Genomic DNA, 19,985 nt, shown 5'->3' with positions numbered 1-19,985 from the left:
ATGGGTGCGTGAAAACCACGAAGGTCGCACGGAAGCACTTCCGTGCGAACTGCGTGATTCGCACAAGATCTGTCAAACTGAATGCAAACAGAAAAGCACCACGTGCTTTTCTGTTTACAAACATCCGAACGGAGTGTCTTAGACATGAGCGAACCTAACTTTACCGGGTTCGGCCGAACTCGTTTTGACCGAACCCGGCAGGAGACAGTCACTGTGCAGGGTGCTGAAAGAGTTAAACTGGTTCAGCACCCTGGACAGTGACTTCCGATCCCAATATACGTGAACGTGTAAAAAAAAAAAATTGTTCTGACTTACTGATAACTCCCGGCTTTTTCCTCCAGTCTGACCTCCCGGGATGACAATTCAGTCCAAGTGACAGCTGCAGCCAATCACAAGCCAAGCACAGGCTGCAGCAGTCACATGGACTGCCGCGTCATCCAGGGAGGTGGGGCCAGATGTCAAGAGAGGCGCGTCACCAAGGACGCGTCACCAAGGCAACGGCCGGGAAGTTCTCGGTAAGTACGAACCTCTTTTTTTTTTTTAAACAGGTTACTCGATATGGTGATCGGAATGCACTGTCGAGGGTGCTGAAAGAGTTACTGCCGATCAGTTAACTCTTTCAGCACCCTGGACAGTGACTGACGTCGACTAGCCTCATCTCTATGATGGCGGCTGCGCGAAAATCACGCAGCCGCGCATCATACACGGATGACACACGGAGCTGTCAAGTGCCTTTTGCGCACGCAAAACGCTGCGTTTTTTGCGCACGCAAAACGCACACGCTCGTGTAAATGAGGCCTTAAACAGATACCATTATAGTCTGTGTGTGACGGATGCCCCTATTAGGCATCCATCACCAATAGACTATAATGGTATCGGTTTAACGTATAAGTCATGAAAAGCTATTATAAAACCCATGACGTATATGTTAAATGTATGCTTGTGACGTATGACATACAGAAGCACACGTCACTCATAAGTTTTATTTATGGGATTTCGTTGAATGGAATAGAATAGTCTACTACGCTATACCATAAAAAAAATATTTTTGGGAAAAACAACTGAAGTATACCAACTCGACGGAGAAAGGAAGCTCGAGTAGGGAATGAACGTTATGCTAAGTAGATCTTATGCTACATAGGGACAGTACAATCATTTCCTTGCTTACTTTTTAATTTTTTAAATTAAAACATTAACACTACAAAGATCACTAAAAAAAACAACTTACCTCTAACCACCAGATATCTTTCAATTGCTTGCACAAGTGCCAGAGGGTCTATTTTAACAGGTCCACCTTTCCATTGTTTTACATTAGTGCATTCTGGATGTCTCTGTAGTTGACATTTCAGCTGATGAGTATTGAAAAACTTTAGTGCTTGAGACCCTCTGATAAGAAAAAAACAACAGAGTTAAAGGGAATGTGTCGCTAGAAATTTATTTATTTTTTGGGGTTAAACAATTATTTAAGTGATTACACATTGTTTTAATTTTTTTTAACAAGTCAGGAAATATTATAAATTAGATTCTAATTTATAACATTTCCATGTGCTGGTCACTAGAGGGAGCAGTTCCAAAAATTGCAGCATTGTCAATGTGGTAAAGCAACCTCATTGCTTTATGCTGCAAATTTGGGGTAGACACACTCGCTCTAGTGTCCTCACACAATCCCCCTCCCTTATTCTGGCTAGTGCCAGGAGAAGGAGGGAGTTGAATCTTCAAACCTCCTACACTGTGCGCCGCCATTTTCTGAGCGAATGCACAGTGGAGGATTAGATACAGTGCTAATCAGACACTATAACATGAACATACACAAACATAACTTACCTGCTCTTGCCGCCGCTGCCGCCTCCGCTCCTATTCCTTGCGTCTTCGCTTCCTTGAACATATGGCCGGAAGCCGCGGCCGGAAGTAGTCATCTGACTGTCCAACAGCAGCTTCCGGTCCACATGAAAATGGCGCCGGATTTCGCTCTGCTAACTTGCTTCATTTTGGTCTGTGTGGGAGCGGCACATGCGCCGTTCCCACACAGAAGGCGTACGCTGCAGTGAATGGAACGGCTCCCGTTCGCATTCTCTATGGGGATGTATGTGCCGTATTCCACCTCTGTATGTGTCGTTAAGCGACACATACAGAGATGAAAAAAAAAAAATGGCAGCCCCCATAGAGAAGCGAAAGTAAGAAAAAAAATTAAGTAGAACACAAAAATACAATTTATTTTAGTATCATACTAGAAGCAATATTAGAAAAAAGAAAAAAAAAAATTCATGACACTTTCCCTTTAAGACATTTTTATTTTATGACAGATAGGAGGAAAAAAACAAAACCTAAAGCTCTATTAGCTCTGGCATCATGGTTTTCGTTTAACCCCTTCAGGACACAGATTTTTTTTCAAACCTGACGTGTCACTTTATATGGTAATAACTTTGGAATGCTTTTACCTATCCAAGTGATTCTGAGACTGTTTTCTCATGACATATTGTACTTTGTTAGTGGAAAAATTCAGTATTTGTGAACACCAAAATTGAGAAAATTTGCAGTTTTCTAAATTTGAATATATTTGCTTGTAAAACAGATCGTAATACCACACAAAATAATTACTAGTAAAACGTTTCCCATATGTCTACTTGACGTTGGCTTCTTTTTTTGAACATCCTTTTATTTTTCTAGGACGTTACAAGGCTTACAACTTTAGTTTTTGGAAGCTTTCTTGAAAATTTAGAAATTGCTGCTATTTTTTAGGGACCAGTTCAGTTCTGAAGTGGCTTTGAGGGCGAGGGTTCTGAAGTATTCTAAACAGAATTTAGAAAGTAAAGTTTCTTAACCATTTAGGTGTTTCACAGGAATTAAAACAATTTGGAGGTGACATTTACAAATGTTTTTTTTTTTTAGAAAAGCCATTTTTTTCTGTAGCCGAATGTTTTACCAGAGAAACGCAACTCAATATTTATTACGGAGAGTCTGCAGTTTTTAGAAATATCCCACATGTGGCCCGTGTGTGCTACTGGACTGATTTTGGGGCCTCCTTTTTATTAGAATATATTTTATGCACCATTTCAGGTTTGAAGAGGTCTTATGGGGCCAAAACAATGGAAACCCCACCAAAAAGACACCATTTGGCAAACTACAGCCCCCAAGGAATTTATACAGGGGTATAGTGAGCATTTTGACCCCACAGGTTTTTTGCTGAACTTAGTGGAATTAGACCCTGAAAATCTACATTTTTTCCAATAAAACATAGAAATTATCAATTGTTGCAAGGCATAAAAGGAGAAAAAGCACCTCAACATTTGAAAAGCAAATTCTCCAGATTACGGCAACAGCCCATATGTGGTAACAAACTGCTGTTTGAACACACAGCAGGGCTCAGTAGGGAAGGAGCACCATTTGGTTTTAGGAGCTCAAGTTTTGCCGGAATGGTTTTCGGGTGCCATGTTGCATTTGCAAAGCCCTTGAGGGACCAAAACAGTGGAAACCCCCAAGTGACCCAATTTGGGAAACTACATCCCTCAAAGAATTTATCGAGGAGTTTAGTGAGCATTTAGACCCCACAGGTCTTTTGCAGAACTTATTAAAATTAGGTTGTGAAAATGAATTTTTCCACTAAAAAGTGTAATTTTTTCATTTTTACAAGGGATAAAGGAGAAAAAGCACCACAAAATTTGTAAAGCAATGTCTCCCGAATACAGCAATACCCCACATGGTCATAAACTGCTGTTTAGACCCACGGCAGCGCACAGAAAGATAGTTGCGCTATTTGGCATACAGATTCTGCTGGATTGGTTTTCAGGTGCCATGTTGCCTTTGCAGAGCCCTTGAGGGACCAAAACAGTGGAAGCCCCCCAAGAAGTGACTCCATTTTGGAAACTACACCCCTCAAGGCAGTTATTTGCCTGGACATATGACAAGGCTCAGAAGTGAAGAAGAGCACTATGTGCATTTGAGGCCTATTATGGCGATTTTCACAGCATTTGCCCACAATTGCAGGGCTCGGAGGTCAAATAGTAAAACAAACTCCCAAGTAGTGACCCCTATTTTTTAAACTACACCCCTTACGGAATTTTAAGGGGTGCAGTGAGCATTTTAACCCCACAGGTGTTATTTCTTTAGAAATTAATCCTTTGAGGACTGAGCCATATTTTGCTTTTTCATTTTTCACTCCCAGCCTTCCAAGAGCCATAACTTTATTTTTCCATCGATCGAGTGGTGTTAGGGCATATTTTTTGCAGGAGGAGTTGTAGTTTCTATTGACACCATTTTAAGTAACATATTTATCAGGAAACTGAAAAAAAAATTCTTTGCGGGATGAAATTGGAGAAAAATGATTCCTCCATGGTTTTTTGGGTTTCGTTTTTACGCCTTTCACTGTGCGGTAAAAACAACAACTTAACTTTATTCCGTGGCTCAATACTATTACGGGGATACCAAATTTATATATAGTTACATAGGTTCAAAAAAGACATAGGTCAATCAGGTTCAACCTTTCTCAATAAATTACACGTCATTCTTTGCTTGATTTACGATAACCCTCAATGCCATTCGTAAATAAATAAGCATCTAGCCTTTTTTTAAATGCTGACATAGTATCTGCCGTCACTACCTCTTGGGGAAGGGCATTCCATAGCTTGACCACTCGAATATAGAATAGAGTTCTTTACAGTGAATGTCTGAAACTTCTTTCTTCCACACGCAATGGGTGTCCCCATGTCCTTTGTATATAGTTTTTAAAAAAAAAATGTATTTTACAAAGCAAAAACGATTAAAAAAAAAAAAGTTTTGTTTCACCACATTCCGAGAGCCATAACTTATTTTTTGGTGGATTGAGCGGTGTGAGGGCTTATTTTTTGCTAGACAAGCTGTCGTTTTTATTAATGGTACCATTCTTTGGTACATACAACTTATTAATTTTTTTTTTAGCACAAAGCTGACCAAAAAAAAAATCTGCGATTTTGGCAGTTTCATTTTTTACGGGGTCAACCGTGCGAGTTAAATAATGGTATATTGTAATAGTTCAGGCTTTTATGGACGCAGCGATACCAAATCTATTTTTTATATTACTTTAGAGGAAAAACGGTGGGTGGTTTTTCGTTTGCATTTTTTATATTTTTTTTACCACTAATAACTTTAACTGAAGTCATTTTATACAACACACAGATGGATCAGTGGAAAACACATCAATTTACAAGCTTTATAACGTTACATACCTGCTGCCCGTACCATTACCGCTGGGAAAGTCATGCACTTTGACCGGGAACTGCTCCATCTGACTGAGGCAGTTATTCATTTTGTGTACCAGAGCCAGTAAATGTCCATTTTCGGTCAGCTCTATCCTCCCAAGAGGCTCCTCCCCTGGAAGCTGTTCAGAATATGCAAGTTAAAGCAATCTTTATTTATAGTGAAATACATTAACCCCACCCCGCACAACACCGTAATGGTATGGCGTGCGGAGCGCGTAGTTCTCGCACCGTGCCGTACTATTAAAGGTGTAAGTTTAGGAGCTGTGCCGTGCCATACGCAGCGAGTTCCAGCTGTAATATACAGCGGGCCCACTGTGCCATGGCTAGGATCAGAGATAATTTCGATACCGGCCATTAACCCCTCAAACGCTGTCATTGCTGACCACAGCACCATAGTTGTTTTACAAATGTAGGGGGAGATATTAATATCTTCAGCAGGGGAATGAGAAAGACAGGCCAGTCCTTGGATAGTACAGTCGTTTTAAAGTCAATCTGCAATCCTTCTGAATGGTTACGCTTCTCCAACGTCTAGCCAGTTTTATGATAACACGAAGGAAACAGGGGAGAAAACAAGTATATTTTGCAGAGTAAAAATAATTAGAATTTATAAAAATACTGAATATCATTAGAAAGGGAATGGCATGGCTGGGTTGAGGTCACATTGCTTTCCTCCTTTGCTGCTCTCCACATTCTGCTAGTCCAGCTTTGAGCTTAGCATGTCGGATTGAGCAGTTGCTAGAGATACACAGCCTGACAGATACAGTGTTTTAAATGGGGTTGTCAGAAAGTCAATCTTCTGCAACCAGCATCTACATTCTCCTACTGCCATAATGTTTTTATAAAAATGAAATTTTGGTACATTTTGTAGTTACTTACCGGGGACCCAAAGAAGACATGCAGGAATCTTTTTAGCCGAATATCCCTGCTGACTGCATCTTTTTCGCTCTTAGAAGTTAAGTATAAAAGTAGTTGCCTCACAAACCCACTGTGCTGGATTTCAAAAGAAGAAACATCTGACTCGGATACAATGCTTCGGATTTCTACAAGGCACTCAACGCCACCATCCACCTGGATGAAGTAAAATTGTAAACCATGTCAATGAAAAATATTTTTAAAAAAATGCCATCTCTAGTGGTGGCAGCCATTGTAAGCCAATTAGATATTTAAAAAAAAAAAAAAAAAACTGAAAACCTATATCAACTATTAACAAACAAACAGATTTCCACAAATAACGCATAATATGCAAATTCTACCATATACATTTGCTTATGAGAAAGAACAACTTTGTATCATTCTCAAACGAGACAATTAAAGAGATTTCAAAGGGATTGCCTTATCAACACAACCCTTTTCCTTATGCCCGATTAGGGTGACTCGGTCCTCCCCCTCTATTAGCCAGAACGAAGAGCTGCTAACAGAGCGGCTCTCACTCCGGTAAAAACCGGGCCCATCTATCGCTTGCATCCAGTACTACATTTCTGCGGAAATCTATTGCTGGCCACAGCTTTCCCCAGCGAGAACAGCCGATAGATGGCGATTTAGCACAATTTACAATAGACTTTCATACTTCAGTTCCTGAACAGTTTGGTTTTAGTACCTGAAGGTTGAGCTGCTCTGTGGCATTGCAGAGTCTCTGAAGTACATTTAGTGCAGGATTGCTGCCATCCATGCTCTCAGAGCTGAAATATCGTTCCACAAATTTATGTGCCTGCTCCTTGATCCATCCACGAATTCGCTCTCTTTAAAAGAATGTTTGTTTAAAAAGAACCGGGAGTTAGATATCTCTTTAATTAAAAGGAAATGTATATAACTAAACAAAAATACACTGGGCTTTAAACCAGCTTGTACCTCCAATTATATAAAAACAAGGATCTGCAGTTTTCTTTCTATGTAACTTGTTAGGCAGATTCGGTCTCTAAAAAGCAGCAGAGACCGGTCACGGTCCATGCGCTCATAACTCTGCAGTTAGATACAGTGAAAAACAAATTAGTTTTTTTTTTTGCAAAATCCTGCACTATAATAGTTTTCTATAGAATTGGATGTACATTAGTTTTAATTTAGAGTATCCTTAACCCCTTTCCCAACATTTGCCGTAAATCGGGATGGTAAGTATGGAGCGGGCTCATGGTGTTGAGCATGCTCCATACACTGCGGGTGTCAGCTGTATATTACAGCCGACACCCTGCTCTATCAAGCAGGATCAGAAATTACTACGATCCTGACTATTTAACTGCTTAGATGCCACGGTCAATAGCGAATGCGGCATCTAAGCAGTTAGACAAAGGTGGGCCCGCTCTGTTGCCACCAACGCACAAAATAACTTACGTTTCAGGACATTATATGGTACATCAAATGGTGCCATTGAAAACTACAACTCACCCACAAAAAAGAAAAAACACCCTCGTACAGCTATGTTAACGGAAAAATGTAAAAAAGTTATGGCTCAATGCGGGGAGGAAAAATAAATAAAAAAAGTAAATGAAAACTGGCTGCGGCGGGAAGGGCTCAAAGGAGTTGTCCAGTTTATTTTATTTACTTATTTGTAGAATAGAAAATCATACAGTTTTCTAACATATGTATTATAAAAAAAGGTGAGAGAGCAGAATATCTATCAGTGCAGTAGGCACCTGTCAGAGTAGAATGGTATAGCCCACAGATTAGTTTTATGTAACGCATCCACAGGCTAACTGAATATGACTAGACATGGCATCAGTCATCTGACCACCACACACACACACACACACACACACACACACACACAAATGTGTTGAGGCAAAAGAGGATGACACATTTATGGGCGAATAGGGGTAATGGTGGAATAACATGGGTTTCCTTTGTGATGCTTTGCCAAATCTTTACTGCAACTGCCTTAAAGGAACAGTGTCACCAACATTTTTTTTTTTTATATCAGTTTTATGTTAGGGTTTTATTAAAAACGTTTGGATTAATTTGTGTGTTTGTGTGTTACTTTTTTCTATTTTTACACTTTTTCTTCCCTATGGGGGCTGCAATTTTTTTTTCCATTTTTGTATGTCGATTAACGACACATACAGACATGGAATACGGCAGCTCCAGTCCCATAGGGACTGCGAACGGGGCCCGTTCCATCCACTATGGTGTACGCCGTGTGTGTGGGAACGGCGCATGCGCCGCTCCCACACAGTCCGATTTGAAAAGCGCGCCGTCCGGCGCCATTTTCCTGTGGACCGGAAGTCGCGGCCGGGCAGTAAGATTAATACTTCCGGTCGCGGCTTCCGGACTTGTGCACATGGAGCAGCGGCAGCAGACGGACCGGAGGGAGTGGCGGTGACTGGAGCAGGTAAGTGATTTCTATGTATGTTCATGTTTCAGTGTGTTTTACTAGTGTATGTAAACCTTCTACACTGTGTGTTAGCTCAAAAAATGGCGACACACAGTGTAGGAGGTTAGACCGTTCAAACCCCTCGTTTCTCCTGGCACTAGCCAGGATAAAGGAGGGGGGGATTCTGAGAGCTCACTAGAGCGAGGGATTTTTTCCTAATTTTGTAGCATAAAGCAATGTGCTTTACCACATGCAATGCTGCAATTTTGGGAATTGCTCCATCTAGTGACCAGTGCTGGGAAATATTATAAATTAGAATCTAATTTATAATATTTCCTGACTCGTGAAAAAAATAAAAAAAATTAGAACAATGTTTAAATCACCCACACACTAATTGTTTAACTAAAAAAACAAAAAACATGTTTTGCTGGCAACACATTCCCTTTAAGTTTTGTCTTCAGCAAGTGAAATGCAGCTCGATCGGGCTGAGATCTGGTGATTGACTTGGCCGTTGCAGAATATTCCACTTCTTTGCCTTAAATAACTCCTGGGTTGCTTTCGCAGTATGTTTTGGGTCATTGTCCATCTGTCCTGTGAAGCGACATCCAGTCAACCTTGCTGCATTTGGTTGAATCTGAGCAGAAAGTAAATCCCCGAACACTTCAGAATTCATCCGGCTGCTTCTGTCTTCAGTCACATCATCAATAAACATTAGTGACCCAGTGCCTTTGGCAGCCATGCATGCCCATGCCATCACGCTGCCTCCACCATGTTTTACAGAGGATGTGGTGCGCTTTGGATCATGAGCTGTTCCAAGCCTTCTCCATACTTTCTTCCTCCCATCATTCTGGTACAGGTTGATCTTAGTTTCATGCTGTTCCAGAACTGGGCTGGCTTCTTTACATGTTGTTTGGCAAAGTCTAATTTGTCCTTTCTATTTTTGAGGCCGATTAATGGTTTGCACCTTGTGGTGAACCCTCTGTATTTGCTCTCATGAAGTCTTCTCTTTATGGTAGACTTAGATACTTCCAGGAGATTGTTCTTCACTTGGGTAGATGTTGTGAAGGGGTTTTTATTCACCATGGAAAGGATTCTGCAACATCCACCACTGTGGTCTTCTGTGGACGTCCAGGGCTTTTGGAGTTCACGTGATCACCAGTGCGCTTTTTCTCCCCCCCAAGAATGTACCAAACTGTTGATTTGGCCACTCCTAACATTTGTGCTCTCTCCCCGATGGATTTCTTCATTTTTTTCAGCCTATCTATGGTCTGTTTCACATGCATGGAGAGCTCCTTTGACCTCATGTTGTGGGTTCACAGTAACAGCTTCCAAATGCCACACCTGGAATCAACTCCAGACCTTTTACCTGCTTAATTAACGAGGGAATAGCCCATGCAGCCCATTAAATAGCTTTTGAGATAATTGTCCAATTACCTTTGGCCCCTTGAAAAAGAAGCAGCTACATATTAAAGAGCTGTAATTCCTAAACCCTTCCTTAAATTAGGATGTGAATACCCTTAAATTAAAGCTGAGAGTCTGCAATTTAAGCCCGTCCTGATTATATAACTGTATATTCAATATGTTTTGGTAAACAGCCAAAATGACAAAACTTGTGTCACTGTCCAAATAATTCTGGACCGAACTGTAAATTGTCTGCCTGTGTCTGAGATTATGTTTTTAATAAAGTTTCATTTAAAAATAATACAACACACACTAGTCTGGGAGAAGAATGTAGGAGCTGCTCCTCACAGACACGGACAGAAACGATGATGATTTTGCTGTAGGTAGAAATACTTTATAATTTCTGCTCCTCAATAATCTGTTATTCCCCTGTTATATACCTGGACAGTGTTACCTGAATGCCAGTGGTCACGACTGACGCCATCTTTAGTCCATTCAGTTATCCTATGGGTGCATTTCAATGGACAAATCTGTGGGCTATACCATTTTTTTTTTTTTTTTTTAGATAGACAACAGCACTGGTATAAGAAAAGGTATGTGAGCAGAATATTAAATACATGTATATTAGAAAGTGGTTTGATTTTCTATTCTATAAATAAATTAATAAAAATAATAAAAAGTGGACAGCCCTTTAAGAACAAAACGTGACAATATGGTGATAAATTACTGTACCGGTTGTTTGAGATGGTATCCTTGGAAGCTGTTCTTGCCAATCCACTAACTCCTGCTGTCCGTGCCGGTTCTATATTGTTGCTGTTTGACTGTGTGCTCAACCTGCCCCAGGTTTTCGGGTTTAAGCTAGCCAGAAATGAGGATTTAGGGGACTGTGTGGCTGTTGGGCTTTTTGCTGAAAGGATCAGGAGATACAATAAAATGTAAGCTTTAACAAATGGTAAACAATCAAAAGATTTTGTAAACTGCCCAAAAGAACAGCTGATCATGAATTTAATTTTATCATCACCAATGAAATTTAATAAGGGCCTGTTCCCATCAGCATTGTCCTTCCGTTGAGGGTTCAGTCAGGTTTCCGTCGGGTCAACCCCTCAATGGAAAAGCAAACTGAAAACTTAGCCTCCATTTCCCTCACCATTGATCTCAACGGTGACGGAAACGTTGCTAAAGGTTTCCGTTTTTCACCGTTGTGACAGGGTTCCGGTGTTTTGACACAATCAATAGTGCAGTCGACTACGATATTGATTCCATCAAAACAATGAAACCCTGTCACAACGGTGACAAACGGAAACCGCTTCCGTCGCCATTGAGACAAATGGTGAGGGAAAGGGAAACGGAAACCTCCGACGGAACCCCTCACCGGAAGGGCAACGCTGATGTGAACACAGCCTAAGGCCCCATGCACACGATCGTAAAAAACCTCACTTTCATTGAACACTGACACCTTTCCGTAGCACTACGGAAGGGTGTCCGTGCCGTGGAAATGTTCCGGGAATTATGGAACATGTACGTTCTTTTGCATTTTGCGGGCCGTGCTCCCATACTTTGTATGGGAGCACGTCCCGAAAATGCGGCTGTCAGTCGGCGTCCGGCCGTGCCCGCAATCGCGGGCCGTGATTGCGGGCACGGTCGTGTGCATGGGGCCCAAGAGACTAGAAATAATGGGGCATATTTACTTTCAAAATACACCTGAATTCTGGCTCAAATGGATCCAGAATAGTGGCACACATGCAGTGTGCCACATTTAACAACTGTTTTAGACCCGGTGTGCACTGCTTGACAATGGGCATTGTTTGCAAGAAAAGGGGTGTGGCTTATAATGTGCACTATTGGGCCAAAATTTTGTTGCAAAACAGCTGGTCTAAAGTAAGCAAATCAAGATGTGGAATAAAGTTAGACAAAAGTGTCTAAAAATGTGTCAAATTTATCATCTAGCATCAGCCAGCATTTGGTTTAGTTCTAAGCGGTCTAAACTTAAGACCGTATTAATAAATCTGCTTAAATGGTGGAGATTTACTAAGCAAAACGCACCAGAATTCCGGTGTGCACACCACGCGCCACATTTTTTACATGTTTTAGACCCTTTTTTGCACCTCATTGAACCGCTTTTTTTTTTTTTGGGGGGAGGGTCTAGAAAAGTGGGTGAGGTTAAGGTACCATAAAATGTACCAGATTTATTTATGGTGTGCGCCATTATTTTAGATGTTGGTGTTAAGTAATCCAGCCAAGAGATCCGACGCAAAACCCATTGACTTTAATTGGGTTCCGTCGGGTTTCCGTCACTATGTCCTGAAGAAACTACGGAATCTGCGACGGAGTCCTCTGACACAGATGTGAACAGAGCCTAACATGTCTAGCAAGATGCGCCAAATTTGTAATACAGTGTGCTCCATGATACATTTGGTGCAGTATATGCCTTTCTAGTCTAGTTTTATACGGTCGAACTTTAAGATAGTAATTTTTAAAAATATCCCTGGGGGCCACAAAATCGGCGGCAATACACATCCTTGCTTTATTTTCTGCACATACAGTAAAGCAGGGTGTTTGTGCTTTATGGCAGCTGCAGGTAGAGATGGAGTGGGTGGGGGGCTGCATACAGCCTAACCTGTGTGTATAATGTTGCTATTCTGCATTATCTAGGCACCCAGTAGTACAAAAGAGTGGGCATTAAATCCACTGCCCTCTAGTGATGAGATTTCAGCTGACCCTGGCCCAAGTTACATAGTTACATAGTTTGTACGGTTGAAAAAAGACACATGTCCATCAAGTTCAACCAAGGGATGGGAAAGGGGAAGTAAAAAATTTCTACACATAGGAGCTAATATTTTTTTGTTCTAGGAAATTATCTAACCCTTTTTTAAAGCCATCTACTGTCCCTGCTGTGACCAGCTCCTGCGGTGACTTCCATAGATTCGCAGTTCTCACAGTAAAGAAGGCTTGTCGCCTCTGCAGGTTGAACCTTTTTTTCTCCAGACGGAGGGAGTGCCCCCTTGTTTTTTGAGGGGGTTTTACATGGAACAGGATTTCACCATATTTTTTGTATGTGCCATTAATATATTTATATAAATTAATCATGTCCCCCCCTTAGTCGTCTTTTCTCAAGGCTAAATAGGTTTAATTCTGTTAATCTTTCCTCATAACTTAGATGCCCCTTATTAGCCTCGTTGCTCTTCTTTGTATTTTTTCCAACTCCAGGGCATCCTTTCTATGAACTGGAGCCCAGAACTGAACTGCATATTCTAGATGAGGCCTCACTAATGCTTTGTAAAGTGGTAATATTACATCCCTGTCCCGTGAGTCCATGCCTCTTTTAATACATGACAATATCCTGCTGGCCTTTGAAGCAGCTGAGTTACAAGAGCAAAGTTGACAAGCAAACTGCAGAAAATAGAAAAGCTCAGCCTATTTTGTGGGCTTAAGTGGCTAATGTAAATACTGGAATATTTCAAGGTTTGAGGATTTTCACACAAGTGTAATGCGGGTGCATTTATGCTTCTGTATTACGAGTGCAAATTCCAGCCCGAGGGCGGGTCTAATTACCTCTACTAAAACATCATAAGTCTATACATGTACCCTCTGAATTGTCAAGTGCTGTGGAATAGGTTGGCGCTATATAAAGATAATCTTTCCTCATCATAAGTCCCTATGATGCTTTTAGATCATGTAAGACCCGCGGCCAGGCCAAGATTTCGGCCATAATAAGGATACAGAAACGAGCTCCCCATTGCTCTGGTGTGAAACTGGCCTTTCTTTTTTACATGGATAATCATTTGTTTATAAGTTGTAGGACCTGTGTAGTACGAATTAAGCTAGCAATTTTTCCCACAGTGACCCACCAGAAAACAGCTCTGGCTATTTAGAGGCAAGCTGTAAAATAGAGCAGTGGCATGGCAGGTTTCTCTCCTCAGTAATAGGGTTTTAGAAGTTTCCTTCAATATGCCTAGGAGACAGATAAATCTATAGGCTTTTTCTCTACACATTTGCCATCATTGCTCAAATGAAACTGCTGCCTTTCTTCAAAAAAACAATAACAAAACATTAGTAACAACTAAAACGGAAAAACATTAATTGCTATGTTTCAAAAAACAAAGAATACAACCGGTACCTTGATTGTCCGCTTTGTCTTCATCTCTAGGAGGAGAGTATTTTGGCCTCCGTGTCCCACGTTTTGGCAGCCTTTTCCTCTTCAAAACATCACTGAGCCGACTACAGCATAGAACAGAGAAGAGGAGTTATGGATTACACGACATACAATGACAATTACTTTCACAAATGTCAATCACTGGTATTAAGAATACATACAATATGTGCGTTTTGTGAAAAACATGCATATGATTCATTACCCCCTTGGGTATTTAAGTAAGGCAATAAAATGTAAATTAGCAAGAATCCACTATAGTTAAAGCTATACCGTTTCCCATTTTCTTCTCTAAATGGAATAAAGTACTGTGTTATCTATAAACTGTTTCAACATTTTATACATTACAGCTTCATTCTGGAAACAAGTTAATTATATATAGTCTCACCCTTGTGGGCTAAGATCTAAGGAATCTTCTCTGTGCTGCAAGCTCGGAGACCCAAGGTCAGCCGCCGTATTCACAGCTGCAGTGCCAGTTCCAGTGTTTATGGTTGCTGCGCTCGCAAGAGAGCCAGACCCATTGGTGCAGACTTTTGGTGGACTTGTTGAAAGGGTTTCTGACTCTGCCAAGTTCTTCACTTGATGCATGACACCTTGGAGCAGACGTAGAGATTAGTAAACTCATGAAAACATTTTTACATATCCATATGCACCCATTTTTTTTAATAAGCAAAAGCAAATTTAGCATGTTGTCTATATGCAAGTATCCTGTAACTACACAATCAAATTATACAAGTAACATTAAAGCAACTGTACAAGTTACCTTCCCTCCTGAAGTACACACTGAATATATCTGGTAACTTTTGCATCAATATCTCAGCCATCTGAAGAGCTCCGACCACTATTTTGAGGTCCTGACTTGACAACATGGATGCAATGTGACTTGAGAGAATAAAAAGTAAAAAAATGCAAAAAGTTATTAATTTCGCAATAGAGCTTTGAATGCATATTTTTCAGCTTGCAAATGTAGGAAATTAATAACTAGGTTTCAGAAAAACTCACTGTTCTTTAAATACATGCTTAAAAGACAACTACTGAATAGAAGTGTAAAACTATGAAATATGATGTAGGACTCGTCAACTGAGAACCACAAAACTAAAGTGGTTATACATCCCTGTGCACCACCCCACATAAACAAAACCATGTGAAGAGTTCTGCGTTGCCCTCAGATCCCTCATGTTACCAAATGATAGAAGAGAGTAATAAGCAGTGAGCTGAAAAATCATGTTCCCAGAAGTATATAAACAGCAAATAGAGTTAATGAACGTTAGTAGAGGTAGATATATTGCTTCAGTAGACCTGCAACAGCAGTTTGCATCCCACGGCTTACCCTGAGCACAGGCATTTAAAAATAGGCTGTTGCATTAAACCCAGTAACAGGTCTAGTAATTCACATAGTGGATTAGCAATTAATAGAGAATTTTATAGAGGTTAAAAAGAATAAATGTATGTTTTACCTGGACACAGAATGGTTTTTTAAAACATCTTTTAGGAGCTCAGCATCAGCAAAATATATTATCCTAAGGATTGCTCTAAGGCACTTGTGTCTGACGGCGGGCCCCGCTGAAGAACTATACACTTCATAAAGCACTCCAAACAAGGTCTTAATAAAAGACTTCGCCAGCTCAGGGTCCTCTTTCATCAACTGCGCCCTGGCATCATCTCTTTTTAGCTCAGAATGACCACCTAGGAATATAGAAGGCACAACGTGAGAAACTGGCTGCACAGTAGGTAGAATGATCTTTAGAACACTAACACTTGAGTAACTGAAAAAGAGTCTCCCGCCAAAAAACATATTGCATAAACGAAAAAAAACTTAACACGGCAAATTTTTTTAATCTCTAAACACCCATGAGGAGACTGGTAGTTCAGTAGAACGCACTGCACAAGGCCATTACTACTTTTTATAGAGCAGTACACAACCAAGGAAGGAGAAAAACAAACAAATACACACAACTTCTGTCAAAAACCTCTAAGCCTCTAAAAAAATGGCTACATCAGTGCATCAGTAAGGAGATGAAAGAAATTTTCTGAAAACATAACTTAAGAAAATTACTATTAATTACCAACATGATCAAGTGTTTGGAAGTATGAGGCAAAATATGTAAAAATACATTGAAAAACAAAAAGGCAGCACATGTGACTATCAATGCCATTAAATAAATGATTCATTCACCCTGGCATAGAATACTTACTAGTGTTAGCATTGGCTAAAGGGTTAGGTTTTCTCTGAATGGCGCGTGCAGTTCCGGTATCCTCGTTGATTTGCTGCATAGAATTAAAATCAATAGTATAAACACGCCCCAGTGTAGACAAACTTATTTCATCCTCACCAACCTGATGGGCTGCCTGAGAACACAGATATAAAACAGAGAGATAATCCTTGAATAGAAAACACACAACTTCATCACGCACAATGTTAGACTGTGTTTTGTCTTCTCTGGGTGAGCAAAGTGACTTGGGCAAATAAAATTATGGCGCAAAAAGATATACGCAAAGCAGTAATCCTATGCGAAGGCCTCATGCACACGACCGGGATTTTTAGGCTCAGATGGCCGCGGATTGTCATTCGCGGGCCGTGCACATGGCCAGCTGCATTTATTTCTATGAGCCTGGACCGCAAAACACGGCCGTAATAAGACCTGTCCTATATTTTTGCGGTCCAGGCTCCTGGGCAGTGCACGGACCGTGGAAACCACGGTCGTGTGCATGGGCCCATAGAAATTAATTGTGGCCGCAAAAACACGTTTGTGTGCATGGGGACTTACTGGTAGGAGATACATCAATATTAATTTCACTTGAGCTGTAACGCTCACAGGCTGGTTAATATTTATGACATGGCAGCAACATTATTCTTAATATATCTATACGTCTTGCCATTTTAGGACTCCTTTCATTTTAATGGCATAAATATAATATTGCTTGAGACCAAATGATTTGCTGCAGATTGAAATGTTAATAAGCAAATAGAGATTAGTTAAAAATAATTTTATGTGAGTAGAGGATTGCAAGATAAAAAACAATCGTGACAAACCCATGTTGGTCTTCAAGGAAAATATTATTAGTAGAACAAAGACATAAGAGGAATTACATGGCAATAAGGTTGAGAAGCTCTGGGTTGGTACCATAAAATTAAATATTATGTATGTTTCAAATATTTTGTGATCCTTTTAACTGCTGAATAAAAACATTAACTCTGTATAACCACCTAGAGAGGACAAAACATGGCCCAATGTTATATATGCTGCTGAAGATTTACGGACATGGCTGCGTAAGGAGGCCTGTTTTAGAGCCACAAACACATCAATATACACTGTTAGACCCACTGGTGAGTATGTAGGATTGTGGCACACAAAAAACTGGCCAAAAAAAAATGTGCCAGCACAAACAAGTAGCCACTTTAAACATATTCTGTAACAGCAAGTACACACCTACACTACTGCAAGGGGTTAATCTATTCCCATTCAATCTTACACGCACCTTCCAGTCAGGTTGCAAACAGAGCATAAATCACACCCCAACACAGTCCACTCGCTGCCATCACCTACCTAGTATATGGGCACATACACACACACACATATATATATATATACACACACACATAACTCTACAAAAGTCCACCGCGATTGCCTAATACAAGGTTTAAAATGGCTCCAAAATGTTTAGCCTAACAAATCACTAATCTTATTATAGGTTATAGCATTTTATCTTTTGAAAACATGACAGCTAATTGCACCATATTCCCTTTATAGAAATAATCATGCCACAATCTATGGAAAGAAACACTCAAACAATACAAAAAATAAAACAATGGGAAGTGTGCGTAGCTTAGAAGGTGACAAGAATTCAGGCAAAACCCTGCTAGTCAAATTATTTATCTTCTATAAGACACACTATATACAGATAACCACCTATGCACACAAATCTAAAATATATATTTGCTGAAGGCCATGCATGTTTTTCGCAGACATCTCTCATAGAGACATTACAGACTCCATGACAAAAGTTACCTCAATGATTCGACTGTCAATACGGCTGTATGGGTGCCAGAGACCACGATCATCCCTCCACTGCCAAATGGCCCCATCTGTGTTTTGGGCATTTCCTTTCTTTAACATTGTATCAACAGCAAATATTCCTTCTTTTGGTAAACACGGCATCAGCTCACTGCAACAAATATGAAGTTAATTTTGTATCCATCAAATGTTATTATTACAGAAGAAACCATAATAATAGGAGATTATTCTGGCTGTGAGCAAGAACAGATGGCCATGAAATAACAGCAATTAAAAGGGTAACAGATGTAACTATATACCATATGAGAGAAGTCAGTTCATACAACTCCTGGGGACTTCTAGGGACCAAGTCAATTTGCTCCAGGCAACTACCATTTGATGCCCCACACAAAAGGAAGTGAAGAGTTTCTGCTATGTCTAAAATAAAATAAAAATCGAACAGATTAATTTATAGTGCTGAAAAGGCATGTTTACAAAAGCGTATGTAAGTCCTCTAGCAAGAACAGAACATACTTTGTTTCATGAGCTGCACGGCCAGCGTGGGGCAGTTAGAACACATCAAGGAGAACATCCGGACTACCATGATGAACATGCCCGAGCTCAAAATCGGTGGTGTCACTACCAAAAGTTGTTGGATGTTGGTGAGCAAGTCTTTGGAAGCCACTTGCTGAAGAAGGTTCTGTATGAGAGGATGAAATTTAAAGTTTTGGATAAAACAAAATATGAAAAGCCGATACCTTTATAGCACTTCTGAAAGGCCCATTTACACAAGCAGATACGAGTATTAGGGTCCTATTAGACAGGCAAATATTTTTTCATGAACGAGCAACGAGTGATGATTTATAGAGCTGTTTACGTTCAAAAGACTATTACACGCGACAGTAATTGCTAAAGATTTTCACTGTTCAGTCGTTACTGCGATCGTTGCTCGTTCACCCACACCTCAAGTCTGAACTGCGAATGACTAGAAGAATTCGGATTAGAGGATGGGATGTGGCAGCGACTAACTATAATCTTTCACCCAATTAGACGTTTCCGATCCACGGAAACCCAACGATTTACCTTTTGATCGTTGCACGCTATTGCATATGGCAATGATCTTACATTTAAACGATTATACAAAAATTCGTACGATAATCGCTCCGTCTAATAGGGCCTTTAGAGATCACCGATATGATCATTGTAAAACATTTCAACAAGGATAATATACATGCATTTACACAAATCATCAGCTCAGTAATCCTTCTAAAATCATTTGGTCACGTAACTGAACGTCGTTCACTTTATTAACACCTACATTACATCAGAAAATAATTGGTAGAGTAGGTGTGAAAAAAAAAAAAAGTCTTGTTTCTATATAGGGTCTATTTTAGGCAGTTTGAGATTGCATGTGCTCAGTATTGTAGCCAACATGGTCTTTGAGAAACGTCATTCTGTCTACTGAAATATTGGAACACACGCCTCTTTAATAAATTTCACATGTCATTCTAACCAGCTATAAAGAATTACATGCCCAATGTCAGAACGAGCAGTTATTTACATGATTGCATAAACTATTTTCCACACAATCAAGTGTTTGATCACCAGGCGTTCAGTTGCGTTCCCTACTTACATTAAGAGATTATCGCGCACACTTGTTAGCATTTCAATCTGCCCGATTATCTGCTGTAAATGGGTCTTAACCCTTTCCCGCAAAATGACATGCCAGCTACATCATAGTGTGGGGGGTGTTGTATAGAGCGGGCTCACGTGCAGAGTCCACTTCATATGTGTCCACTTGTATTACAGTTGACACTCGGGACTAGTGGCCAGGAACATAGATTGTGCGGTTCCTGGCCATTTAACCCCTTAAATGTTGCGGTCAAACCCCTTAAGTGCTACTT

The 19,985-nt window shown here is 40.3% G+C and overlaps 1 protein-coding gene across 9 annotated transcripts in view; it reads right to left on the bottom strand.

Moving 5' to 3' along the window:
• The window catches only part of TRIP12 (thyroid hormone receptor interactor 12), a 180,802-nt gene that overhangs the window by 30,022 nt on the left and 130,795 nt on the right, over positions 1 to 19,985 (bottom strand). For 7 of the 9 annotated variants that reach the window (XM_075861253.1, XM_075861249.1, XM_075861256.1 and 4 more), the window contains exons 16-28: positions 18,616 to 18,781; positions 18,402 to 18,519; positions 18,097 to 18,253; positions 16,282 to 16,435; positions 15,544 to 15,772; positions 14,850 to 14,968; positions 14,475 to 14,679; positions 14,054 to 14,154; positions 10,669 to 10,843; positions 6,832 to 6,973; positions 6,111 to 6,302; positions 5,202 to 5,353; positions 1,229 to 1,386 (exon numbers count right to left, since the gene is read on the bottom strand). In XM_075861253.1, coding sequence (XP_075717368.1) covers positions 1,229 to 1,386; positions 5,202 to 5,353; positions 6,111 to 6,302; positions 6,832 to 6,973; positions 10,669 to 10,843; positions 14,054 to 14,154; positions 14,475 to 14,679; positions 14,850 to 14,968; positions 15,544 to 15,772; positions 16,282 to 16,435; positions 18,097 to 18,253; positions 18,402 to 18,519; positions 18,616 to 18,781 — 2,068 coding nt within the window. The remainder of the gene's footprint in view (positions 1 to 1,228; positions 1,387 to 5,201; positions 5,354 to 6,110; positions 6,303 to 6,831; positions 6,974 to 10,668; positions 10,844 to 14,053; positions 14,155 to 14,474; positions 14,680 to 14,849; positions 14,969 to 15,543; positions 15,773 to 16,281; positions 16,436 to 18,096; positions 18,254 to 18,401; positions 18,520 to 18,615; positions 18,782 to 19,985) is intronic. The other 2 variants (XM_075861257.1, XM_075861258.1) reach the window with 1 other exon arrangement.

Source organism: Rhinoderma darwinii, chromosome 4 (assembly GCF_050947455.1).
Source record: "Rhinoderma darwinii isolate aRhiDar2 chromosome 4, aRhiDar2.hap1, whole genome shotgun sequence".
Classification (NCBI taxonomy): domain Eukaryota; kingdom Metazoa; phylum Chordata; class Amphibia; order Anura; family Rhinodermatidae; genus Rhinoderma; species Rhinoderma darwinii.
The sequence above is the reverse complement of the archived record's forward strand: the minus strand, read 5'-3'. Positions and strand labels throughout refer to the sequence as shown.